This window comes from Saprolegnia diclina (assembly GCF_000281045.1).
Source record: "Saprolegnia diclina VS20 unplaced genomic scaffold supercont1.58, whole genome shotgun sequence".
Taxonomy (NCBI): Eukaryota; Oomycota; class Saprolegniomycetes; order Saprolegniales; family Saprolegniaceae; genus Saprolegnia; species Saprolegnia diclina.
This window is the reverse complement of record NW_008246125.1, coordinates 242,043-252,269: the sequence shown is the minus strand read 5'-3', so window position 1 is coordinate 252,269 and position 10,227 is coordinate 242,043. Positions and strand designations below refer to the sequence as shown.

At 55.4% G+C, this 10,227-nt stretch overlaps 4 protein-coding genes across 4 annotated transcripts; 2 read left to right on the top strand and 2 right to left on the bottom strand.

The window, feature by feature from the left end:
- Positions 1-814: 814 nt before the first annotated feature.
- Positions 815-1,667, top strand: SDRG_13330 (hypothetical protein; the record flags this gene model as incomplete). The annotated part of the gene is made up of 1 exon (XM_008619410.1): positions 815-1,667. The coding sequence occupies one exon, from the start codon at positions 815-817 to the stop codon at positions 1,490-1,492; it is 678 nt and encodes a 225-aa protein (XP_008617632.1). The 3' UTR covers positions 1,493-1,667.
- A 336-nt stretch (positions 1,668-2,003) lies between these two features.
- SDRG_13329 (hypothetical protein) lies at positions 2,004-4,045 on the bottom strand. The gene is made up of 6 exons (XM_008619409.1): positions 3,166-4,045; positions 3,040-3,117; positions 2,838-2,991; positions 2,531-2,793; positions 2,353-2,480; positions 2,004-2,302 (listed from the first exon to the last, which is right to left on the bottom strand). The coding sequence occupies exons 1-6, from the start codon at positions 3,981-3,983 to the stop codon at positions 2,052-2,054; spliced, it is 1,692 nt and encodes a 563-aa protein (XP_008617631.1). The 5' UTR covers positions 3,984-4,045; the 3' UTR covers positions 2,004-2,051.
- Positions 4,046-4,733: 688 nt separating this feature from the next.
- On the top strand, positions 4,734-5,066 carry SDRG_13328 (hypothetical protein; the record flags this gene model as incomplete). Its single annotated transcript, XM_008619408.1, has 2 exons — positions 4,734-4,760; positions 4,806-5,066. 2 exons carry the CDS (start codon positions 4,734-4,736, stop codon positions 5,064-5,066), a joined length of 288 nt encoding a protein of 95 aa, XP_008617630.1.
- A 6-nt stretch (positions 5,067-5,072) lies between these two features.
- SDRG_13327 (hypothetical protein) lies at positions 5,073-10,018 on the bottom strand. Its single transcript, XM_008619407.1, has 11 exons — positions 8,612-10,018; positions 8,463-8,570; positions 8,292-8,413; positions 8,023-8,240; positions 7,599-7,975; positions 6,923-7,556; positions 5,860-6,879; positions 5,728-5,813; positions 5,539-5,682; positions 5,368-5,487; positions 5,073-5,317 (listed from the first exon to the last, which is right to left on the bottom strand). Exons 1-11 carry the CDS (start codon positions 9,974-9,976, stop codon positions 5,102-5,104), a joined length of 4,410 nt encoding a protein of 1,469 aa, XP_008617629.1. The 5' UTR covers positions 9,977-10,018; the 3' UTR covers positions 5,073-5,101.
- Positions 10,019-10,227: the final 209 nt, after the last annotated feature.

The window sequence follows — 10,227 nt, the reverse complement described above, 5'->3', positions numbered from 1 at the left end:
CCGACAAAATGATGAGCGACGAAGAAAGTGGTGACGGCACAACAGTGGTGCATCGGAGTACATGGATATACATTTCATGGATATATATGTTCAGAGTCCTTTGAATGATGCCGGTGCAAAAGGAAGTCGCCGCCAATTATCGCCTTTCATTCCAATCTGATCATCGCCATGGAAAAGTAGGAAAAAATAGCACCGATGATAGGCAAAGAGTGTTTTGCTGTGTTGCAGTCGATGCGCGCCTATGGTGATGACTACATACAAATGAATTGTTCGCAACGCAAACTTTTGGTGCATTTCGCCTCGATTTTGTGCAACGGAGATGAATACATGTACTCGGTACGTTTTTGACTATGCAGTCATGTCTAGAGAGAAAACCCCGATTTTTCGCACATGAGATTGTGTCATTCGTCACGACTTCTACCCTGACTTCATCCTGGGCATCGAAAGTGCAGTCTTGCAAGCGAGCGGTGCATAGATGTGAGTCGACATGGCTGCATAAATCCTCGACTCCCTTCGAAAACTGGCCTTGTCCAACGCATTCGTACCAAGCAGTTGGCGTAGGTACAGTACACGCTGCTGGCTTTGGATCGCGAGCTGCCGCGTAATGACCGAACGCTCGCACGACCTCCTTGCACTTTGCAGTGTCGCGTCAGGCTGTGTTGCACTGGGTGCGTCTTCCATAACGAATCTCGTGCGCTTTACGCATATCTTAGGTGCGTTGATGAATAATAGGTGCGCTTTTGAGCTTACTCACAGGATTGTGTGATAAACGCGCGCGACGCGACGCCTCGGTGAGCATCGCATCATTTCCCGAATGGACACGATCCAGTGCGAGGACGCGACCTTTGTCGAGCACCGCGAGCGCAAGACGGTTGTGGTGCACGCAGAGACAGCCGAGCTCTCAGGCATCACCGAAGTCTCGCTGGACTTGGCATGGGACGATCCGTATCGGCTGCATTGGGTGCACAAGCTCAAGCTCAAGGACGAGACTCTCATGTTCCTCAACGAGATCGCCAAGAAAGAATTACAGTACCCAGTCATGGCTGTGAGCTGGATCAACGAGACAAGCCAGCGTTTTCAGTACAAGGGCGAGACGATTGAGCTACCGCGTCACCAATCTTTCTGCGGCTACGTCGTCGCGTCGCGGGAGCCGATGGTGGTGCTTGATACGACGCAGGACGATCGGTTCAAAGCGCACCCACTCGTTTCGAGCAACGGACCGAATCCGTTTGGTGCCCCCGTGCGTTTCGTGGCTTCCGCGCCAGTTTGCCATGATGGCTACGTTGTCGGCACCATGTTCGCACTGGACTTCGTGCCGCACACGCCGACGCCAGACGAGCTCAAGCACATGCTATCGCACATGCACGCACTGGCGTCAACCGCAGTCATCGTGATCGATGGCTCCTTCAACGATGCCGTCGCCGCTGAGAACGACTTGCCACGCCAAGGACGCATGTCCATGTGCCAGCGCTTCATGTGCGGTGCTTGGTAGTCCAATCAATGCTACGTTGTGAGCCATAGTCAAAATTCCAACGCCTTGCGTTGTAATAAAAATAGGGCATAAATACAGGTGTGTTTCTTTGGGCCGTTTCCAAGAAGTGGAAGTGGTTTTCCGCGCAAGTCCGAGCGATGGAAGACCAAGATCCAGAAACAAACATACGTTATAAAATCCAGGATCAAGGCGCAGAGCTCAAGCCATTTCCAAATTGGAAGTGTCAGTCAAATAGCTACCCGCATCGCCTACCACTGGCACGGAGAACACCAACACTGGCACGAAGGACACCATCACAGTTGTTGCCTCCAAGTACAGTTCGGTCTTGATTGAGGAAGGTAATAAATGCTTGGTAATGGCAATTAATTTGCTTCCATTCAAGTAGAGCATTTAGGTTCTAGCTTTCAGCTAGCGCATGCCAACCGGTGGAATGGCGGAACTTCATATTATGAAGTCCTCTGAAAAATATGATGCCAAAAGGACACGAGTAGTCAGTACTGAGTCGCGTAGGGTTCATTTCATATCTATCTTTGTCATTAACCGCAAGGCGAATTGATTTCTACCCGAACTTGTTGCTGCATGCTGTCGTCGGTGGCACAACGCTTCGTGAGGGTGCAATATGCGCGATATGCTCAAGCACTTCTTGCAATGCCGTTGCTGAAAGCACTGGCTCTCGAACTCGGTGGCGCTTGAGAAGTCCGACGCAACGTGTAGCTAGCTCCAACGTTGAGGCTGCTGTGTGTCTGTCCGTCGCCACCGTATCGAGGCAGGCGAGAATATCTGCAATGGCAAGGAGGCCTTGGTGCAGCACTACCGCATCGATTGTCATATATAGATCGATGCGACAACGGCTCAAAGACCTGATATGGTTTGCTGCTGGGACCTCAATGTTGCAGCGACTTTATCTTCGTGCATTTTGGCACTCCATAGCTTCTCTTCAAGTCGCGCTTTCGCCCGGCGTTGGGTCTCGACGACGTGTTCGATACCACTACAATTCAAGTGCTCGTATGTGATCTATCACAACGCACTGTTTCTTACCCAGTCTGAAGTTCGCGCACTTGGACCTCCAAGGATTCGAGGCGTTGCTCAACTGCTTCAAGCGCAACGCAGCTCTCGGCATCCATTTGGTTCAGCGTTGCAAAATCCGTTGAGTACGAAGTGAATCGCTGCACGAGTGTATGGATATTCGACTCGCCTGACTCGCGCACGAGCTCATCGAATTGGTTCTCTTTTGTTGAAAGCACAGCCTCGCGGAAGAGAAGGAGCTTGGTGTTTGCGCGCCCGAGACGCGTAGACTTGTCCTAATACGCGTGCATACATGGCGATGCGAACGGAGAGATGGCACCTCGACGAGCGGCGAACGAAACGTGCGTACGAGGTTCGCGCGCTTTTTGTCGGCTTCAATGCGCCAGCGCTCCAGCTCCGACCCTTGTTTGAGCTCGGTCTTCATGTGGACAATAACGGCCGTGGCATTGGCGTCTGTTGCTTCTTTCTTACGACTACGCGCGTGTGATTGCTGTTAAACCAAGCGAAATTGTTTATGTTACCGAAGAGCCGCGAGTCGTTTGACCCGCTCGAGGGCGGCGTTTTCGAAGTGATGTCGCCGTGCGTTGAGAGCTTGCCACCTGTCCACGGCAATTTGTTTAGATGTCAGAACAAGTAGGGGATATTACTCTTTTGCAAGGGTACCCGCGCGGCTGCGAGTCGTCGACGCCGTAATCTGTTGCGCATGGCCATCGGCTTTTGTGCGCTCATACATGCGTTGGAGGCCGCCAGTGTACGCATTGGCGCGGCGCAGCTCGTCTTTCAGCTCGACAACCCTGGCTTCGACCGATGTATCGCCACTTGATGTTGATGGTAGCTCTTTCCAGTGCTCCGTGATACCATGCTGGAGAAACCGCAGCTCCTTCTGCTTTTGATCGTGGGCAATTTTCGTGTCGTTAAGACACCTGTGCGCGCCGGTGGTGACTAATCGCTGCAACTCGATTTCTTTTCTTGTGAGCTGCGCGGCAATAGCACCCGTTGTGAGTGGCGGCGCTTGATTTTGAAGCTCTCTTTGCATCAGCAGCCACGCTGCTGGAAGCGTCGGCCGCTTTGCAATCAATGGTCGAGACGCGGACGCTGGACGTGCAACCAAAAATGTTGGCGGCGCCTTGCTTAGTCGCCGGTGTGCCGTCTGTGGCCGTGGTTTTGGCGCGATTGGAGGGTCTGGCGTTGGGCACACCTGGTTCACTCTAGGTCTGGTCATCGCCGACTGCGGGCGCTTTCGCAGTGCGGCAGAAAGTGGGTGGAAGTTGTTCTGGGTGAGAATGAATTGCCGCCGGTGCTTGGGGAGAGTGATCGCGAACACCGATTCGGGGTCTTTGCAACAAGTCGATGGAGAACGAATCAGCGTCGTAGTGCGAGATGAGGGTGGCACTGAAGTGTCAGCACTTGTGCGCTGCGGGGAATCGTAGACACCATTGAGCTGCATCCGTGCACCGACGGCCATGGACGAGTCCGTGTCGGCGCGCGATTGTAACCAACTCTGGGTAACGGCTTGGAACGCACCGCCCTGCTGGGAAAGTGTCTGGCACTATTCTGTACCAGCACCCGACTTGGAATTCGAACGCAGTCGAGTAAGCACATCCTATATTGGCATGCTAGTTGGTTCGAGTGGTCCCAGACGACCAAGTATATGTACGATGCTAGCCGTCATTATCCTTATTAGTACTATTCTAGCAGCATCAATCATGCTGCCGTGACATTTGAACGCGCTCATTCTCGGATGACATGATAAACTTCACGAATGCTGCTGCACGAAAACGGATATCGTTCGTCGAAGTTCATACGTCAAGCAGTGTGGCCCGTCCACTCGGGTGTATTCGTGGTTTTCACCACTGGGCTGGGGGCGAGACGTTGTGGTTCGTCGTTGTGGATCATCCCGCGGGAAGACTGTTGGGATGAGACTGTACAGGAACCCGTGCCCACGGTTCCAGCAGTCATTCGTTCTAGTTCACTTTCCTATTTGCATTGTACTACGCATGCCGATGTTCAGGGAGTACGGTGTTCCTTCGTATGTGTTTGTGTTGAAAGTTTCAAAACAAGCACATACGAAGGGACTTGGCCCGTGGCTTGATGACTGCCCATCAAGTTGATGGGCAGTCATCCGGCCACGGTCACTGGGATGGTTCGCAGAAGTGCGCCGGACTTAATTCTGGTGGAAAAAGCGAGTGGTGCCAGAATCGATCCAACTTTCGACATGGAGCGTGTCGATGCCAAGATGGACGTACGCGCAGTTGCAGGTTAAGGGATTCTGACACGAGGGATGTAGGGAGTGAGCCAGCGCCTGACTGCAGTCGAAAAGTCGCTCAGCGCGGTCGGTGGCGGTGATCTGAAGGCCTTCCAGGAACAAATGCTCATGGCGCTGCGCCAGTTGCGGGAGGCGATGGTCAAGGACACTGCGACGTCGGCCCCATCCTCGAGCTCGATCTCGAACGAGGCTGCTCTCCGCGAAGAGAATGAAGCACTCAAGAAGCAGGTCGAGAAACTCAACTACCGCATCTCCCACTTGCTTCGCCATGTTGCCAACTAAGTAAGGTAGTGCAGAAGGAAGGACTTGCTAATATGTTAATACCGCAACCCATCTTGACGCGACGTGTTGGCTAAGATTGAGCTGCTCTCGGTAAAGCCGTGGCGCACGACGAGCTCCCACAGCTGCGTGTAGCGCTCGTCGCTCAGGTACAGCGTCTTGCCGCGACGGAGGTACGGGTCTTCCTCCCCATTTTTGTCCAAGTAGACGCTGCCCCAAATACTGCACCGTCCTTGTCCAAGCAGCAAAAGCACCTAGTGTGGTCAGATGCGTCAAATGGCTCGATGTCAATCAAACACATTACCGTGCAGGCGCGGAGGAGGAGGAAGCAGCCAAAGCCAACGCCACACGTAAGGCTGTGCTGAGTGCACTCACCACGTCCTTGATCGTCCTGGCAGCACGCGCCAAAGCAACAAACAAGTTTCTACGACCCGTCACGTGGCATGAGACAGTGTGCTTGGTAGTTGTGTCGTACGCCGCAGAGGAGGCAGATCGCTGGATGCTGAGGCACGGCGTTGCACTTGGCGCACTGTGCATTCTTTTGGCAGTACGCAAGGTAGATCTCGACGTAGTGCTTTGGCAGCTTCACGAGCGAGAACGTCGCGGTCGGCAATGACGCCTTTGCGCTCGATACATGAGCAATGAAAATGCGACCGACAAGTACCTCGGGTTGCAGCGCCGTCAGCCACTGGTCGAGCGCACCGGTCTCAGCGATGGCGTTCGACTTGCCGAGCCACGTCTGCACATGTCCTACGACCAGCAGGCTTTAAAAGGAAAGGTGATATGACGTATGTACGGAGCTTGCGGGCGAGGCCAGGCAGCGTCGGCGACTGCGAAAGTGCAAACGGCACGTAGTGGGCGAGGAGGTCTGGCGCAGAGCGAGGCGCAACAAGGCACCACGAGAGAAACTGATGCCACGTCCACGGTGGGCTCGGAATCTGCAGCGTAGGCACATGCACGAGATTGGCGAGGCACTGAAAGGTGGTCGCGATACCGGCGTTACGCTCGCTGAGCTCGGCCAGGAAGAGGAGGTGGTCAGCCATGTCGACGAGGGTCGCAAGCGTCGGCGCCAACGGGTTGCCAATAGTCGAATGCACTTGGTGAAGAAACGTGCGAACGGACAGCGGCAGCAGCACTGATGCTGGTACAAACCGACCCGAGGCCCACTCGACAACCGACGGCGGTGACGCTGAGGAAGCAGCCAGCGGCACTAGGGTATTGCTGAGGCGGCGACAAATGGGGCAGACAAATTCTCCAGGTGCCGTGATGCGTTGGCGGTCATCGAGCGTTGTGAGGTACGTTTGCATGCATCCCAGATGGACTACGTGGCCGCAGACGCGAGCGTGACAATGCGGATATGGTGCGAGGAGCGGTGGCGACGCGAGGCATGCGACGCGGGACGGCGTGAGAAAGCCAACCGAGCCAAAAGCATTGTTGGCGACCGCTTCGTCGTGACACAATGCGCAGTCGTAGGCCGTCGTTGTTGGTCGCGGACTTTCTACCGACCCAAGCGACGCCTGCGCAAAGACGGGGAGGACTTCATCCGCGGGCGCCCGATCTTTTGAAAGGCGGAGAAATGCGTTCTGTTGCGCACGAAGCTTCTGAAGTATCTTGGCCTGGCGCTCCTTAATGTGGTCGGGCTTTCCAGATTTGGGAGTTGGCGGTGCAGGCGCGGTTGGTGGTGCAGACGGATCGCAGCGGCTGAGCACGGCCGTCACGAGCGGCGATGACGGCATTCGTTGGAGAAGCTCCACCAGCGACGCTGCCGGCGCAAGTATTTCAACCCGTGTTGTCAACGCGTCCCACCACGTCTTCCCTACGTAGATGTTTGGTGCATGGGCAGAGATCGATAATATTACCGCTCCAGGCCCGCACAATTGCATCCAGCGCGTCATGGGTCATTGCGAGGGCTGTCTCTGGTACGTAATCTCGCGGCACAATCGACACCGCCGTGTACAAAAGGTGCAATGCGGTTTGTACAACGCTGGCGTCCTCAGAAAGCTGAGTCTCGGTGTGAAGGACGCGATACACAAGTGCCAACAGCAGGTGACTTGATAGCAGCGCCGAAATGACGGCAAACTGCACGCTGTCGCGCGCGTCAAGGCAAGGGAGCACGTGATCCAGTGGCGGCAACACCACTTGCGTCGTTGGTCGGTTTTGCTCGCACTTTTGCGCGTCCATGAGTGTAAATGCCTCAAAGTAGGGGCAAATGTCAGCCCAGAGCGCTGGCTGCAGCGTAAACGTCGACGTGCTTGACGACGGATGGTTGTCCAGACCCTGCAGAACTGCTTGTGGCGACGGCTCGGAGCCACCCGACGTCGCAGCCATGACGGACGAGCTCACGCCGACTTGTTCCAGTGCGCGGTTGAGAATGTCGTCGTCTTCTTCTTTCGTGTGCTCTTTTATCGCATCGAGAAGCTTTAGGTTGCACTTGGAGACAAACTCGGTGCGTGTCAACGGTCCCGTGCCAAGCCAGTGCTTGACCTCTCGAATCTACGCCCGGTCAAGCCGCGTCCAACAGGCAGAGAGTTGTACCAGAAGCTGCCACGACGAGAGCGCCCCAATGTGCGTTGGGTCCAATACGAGCTGGAGCACGAGCTTTAGGAGCTCGTCGAGCATCAGCGGCGACGCGTCCTTGTCGTCGGGAAGCCAGTGTGAGACGAGGTCCGCCACAAATGCCGGGTCCAGAGCAGCGCCAAGTTGGAGAAGAAAAAGGTCCTTGTGCAGTCCGTGGTGGCGCCAATGGCGTGAGTGGTAATGATACACCTGCTGCCACATGGACTGCCCGTTGAGAACCCAGAGATGGCACTTGATTGACCGCACGAAATGCTGCACTTGCACTGAGTGATACACAACCGTGTGCCAAAAGGCCCCGCCAGGCCGACGCAGCAGAGCCAGCAGCGCCTTGGGATCTGAACACACAAGATTGTCATGAACAAGCTCGAGGTTTGGATTGTACCTCCTGCGAGCGCCGCCATCATGTCACTGAGCGCGCTTGCATAAAAGTGGTGCAGCGGCAAGTGCAAACTGCACGTGGCGCTATCAAGGCGCGGCCATGTTGCTTGGCCCATGCTCTCACAGCACCACGCCGCGAGCTTTGCTTCAATGGGCGCCAAAAGTCCTTGCGCCAACATCGGGAGCTCGAAGGGCGACTTTGACGGGTTCAACGGTGGATCCCTGCGCATACACATGTGAGGTTCAAGATGAGATGATATCGTAATGGCACACCGAAAGGGAGCCCCAAACGCGTCGTCAGAGGGCGGCACAGTCATGCATCGACGATATCCGAGCAAAATGTATTGCCACACGAGCATGACCTCATAGTCCAGTACGAAGGACGCTGTCCACGACTGCAGCCAACACATCAACCACCGACTGACTACAAATCCATATACGTACGCTCGACTCGAACTCGATGTGGCGGTCTCGCTGCTTTGTCTGGAGGTCCATGCACTGCATCGTGGACAAGATGTCGAGAAGCGTCGCCATGATGGAGTCGGCTTCAAGCTGCATGGTCGTTAGAGCCTGCTAAATAAACGATGCCGCACCTGTAAATCGCAGGTAAAGGACGAGGCGACGACTTGACCGGCAATGGGCGGGTGCACAAGAAGCGTGCGCAGCTCCGAGCAGAAGCGTGAATAGGTCCGCAATTTGAGAAAGTCATGGTTGCAGTCGATCGTCGTTCCACGCAGCGTCTGCTTGAGTAGCGCGAGCAAGTGCGCGAGCAGGTAGTGCACGAGCTGCTCTGTCGCGGTGCGACGGGCGTTGACGGCAAAATTGTGGCCATGGATGGGAGGCACGGGCGTCGCGCCGCTGAGGTCCATTTGGTGGAGCTGCGCCGCGCTGTGAAAGAGCTGGCAGAATAAGCGGTCGATGAAGCGACTCACGTGCGTGTGCGCCGCCTCGTTCTCCAAGTGGACATTGTAGAGGCGTATGTAGAACGGGTACGCGGCCAAGAAAGCTGCCGTGAAGCGCACCTTAAAGTCCTTGTCGAAGAGCAGCTTGAGAAAGAGCACGCCGAGCGCATCCGCCGACTCGAGCGGGAACAGAATGCCGAACGTCAGGCACGCGTCGAGCATCGTTGTCGAGGATGGTCCCCAGTGCGTTGGCATCTGCAGCGCGCGGCACATGCGCGCTCGGTACTGAACGCAACTCGTCACGATGGGTTGTAGCCACGATAGACACTGTGCTAGTCGACGGAGGAGAAGCTGCGTCCGGGGCGTAAAGCTGTCGTACGTGCGGCCGGCGGCCGAGAAGCAGTACTGAGTAGTCTGTAGCGTGTGCGTCGAGGCCGCGGACGTACCCGGTACCGTCACCTCGCTGTAGACCATGCGCAAGAGCGATAGGAGTAGCTCCAAAATCGAGTCCAGGACCACATCTAATCGCGCGCATTCTTCGCTTGCAATGTCTGGTATTGGAACCGACGGCGCGGAGCAGTGCGTCTTGCAAAAGCCTGATGGCTTCCACGCAAGCTCGTCGCCGCAGTCGCAGCAGCCACCGTAGCTACACCGGTAGATGCGGTAGTCGTGGTTTTCGTGCTGAGCTGGGTCGAAGCACTGCACACACATGCAGCTCGAGTCGGACAAGCCGCACGTTCGGCAGCGGTAGGCGATGTGGTCACCGTTCCAGACCTCTTCGCACTTGGAGCGACTGGCTTGTCCATATAAGTTGGCACGCGTCGCGAGGAACGTCTCGAAGCTTGCGGTGCCCCCAGCCAAGATACACTCGAGAAGCCGCAGCGTCCCGTCGACGCCATCGTCCGGCAGATTGAGCAGCAGCGAGGCAAGGTACGTCGGGAGCTCTGGGTTGGCGTACGTAGTGCTTCTCTGCAGCGCTTCGTATGCATCTTCTGGGGATATGCTTCCATTTCCCAGACCATCGAGGGGCGGAAATTGCCGTGCGTCCATCTCCATTGTCGCTGGTATCTTCACGGCCGTAAGCTCGATAACGGTTCAGGCAGCCAAATTCGATCTCACTTCGTTAATATCTACTTGTGGCTTGTATGCATTCCGATTGTTAACAATAAAAACACTTGCAAAGCATGCATTCACTTTATTGTACCAGGTAAATGAATATCTAAGAGAAATAAATTTTGTGCGTCGTTTGTTTTATTACGTGCGTCTATCTTCGTAGAGCAGCGGTTTTGAAGGTGGACATGCACCTG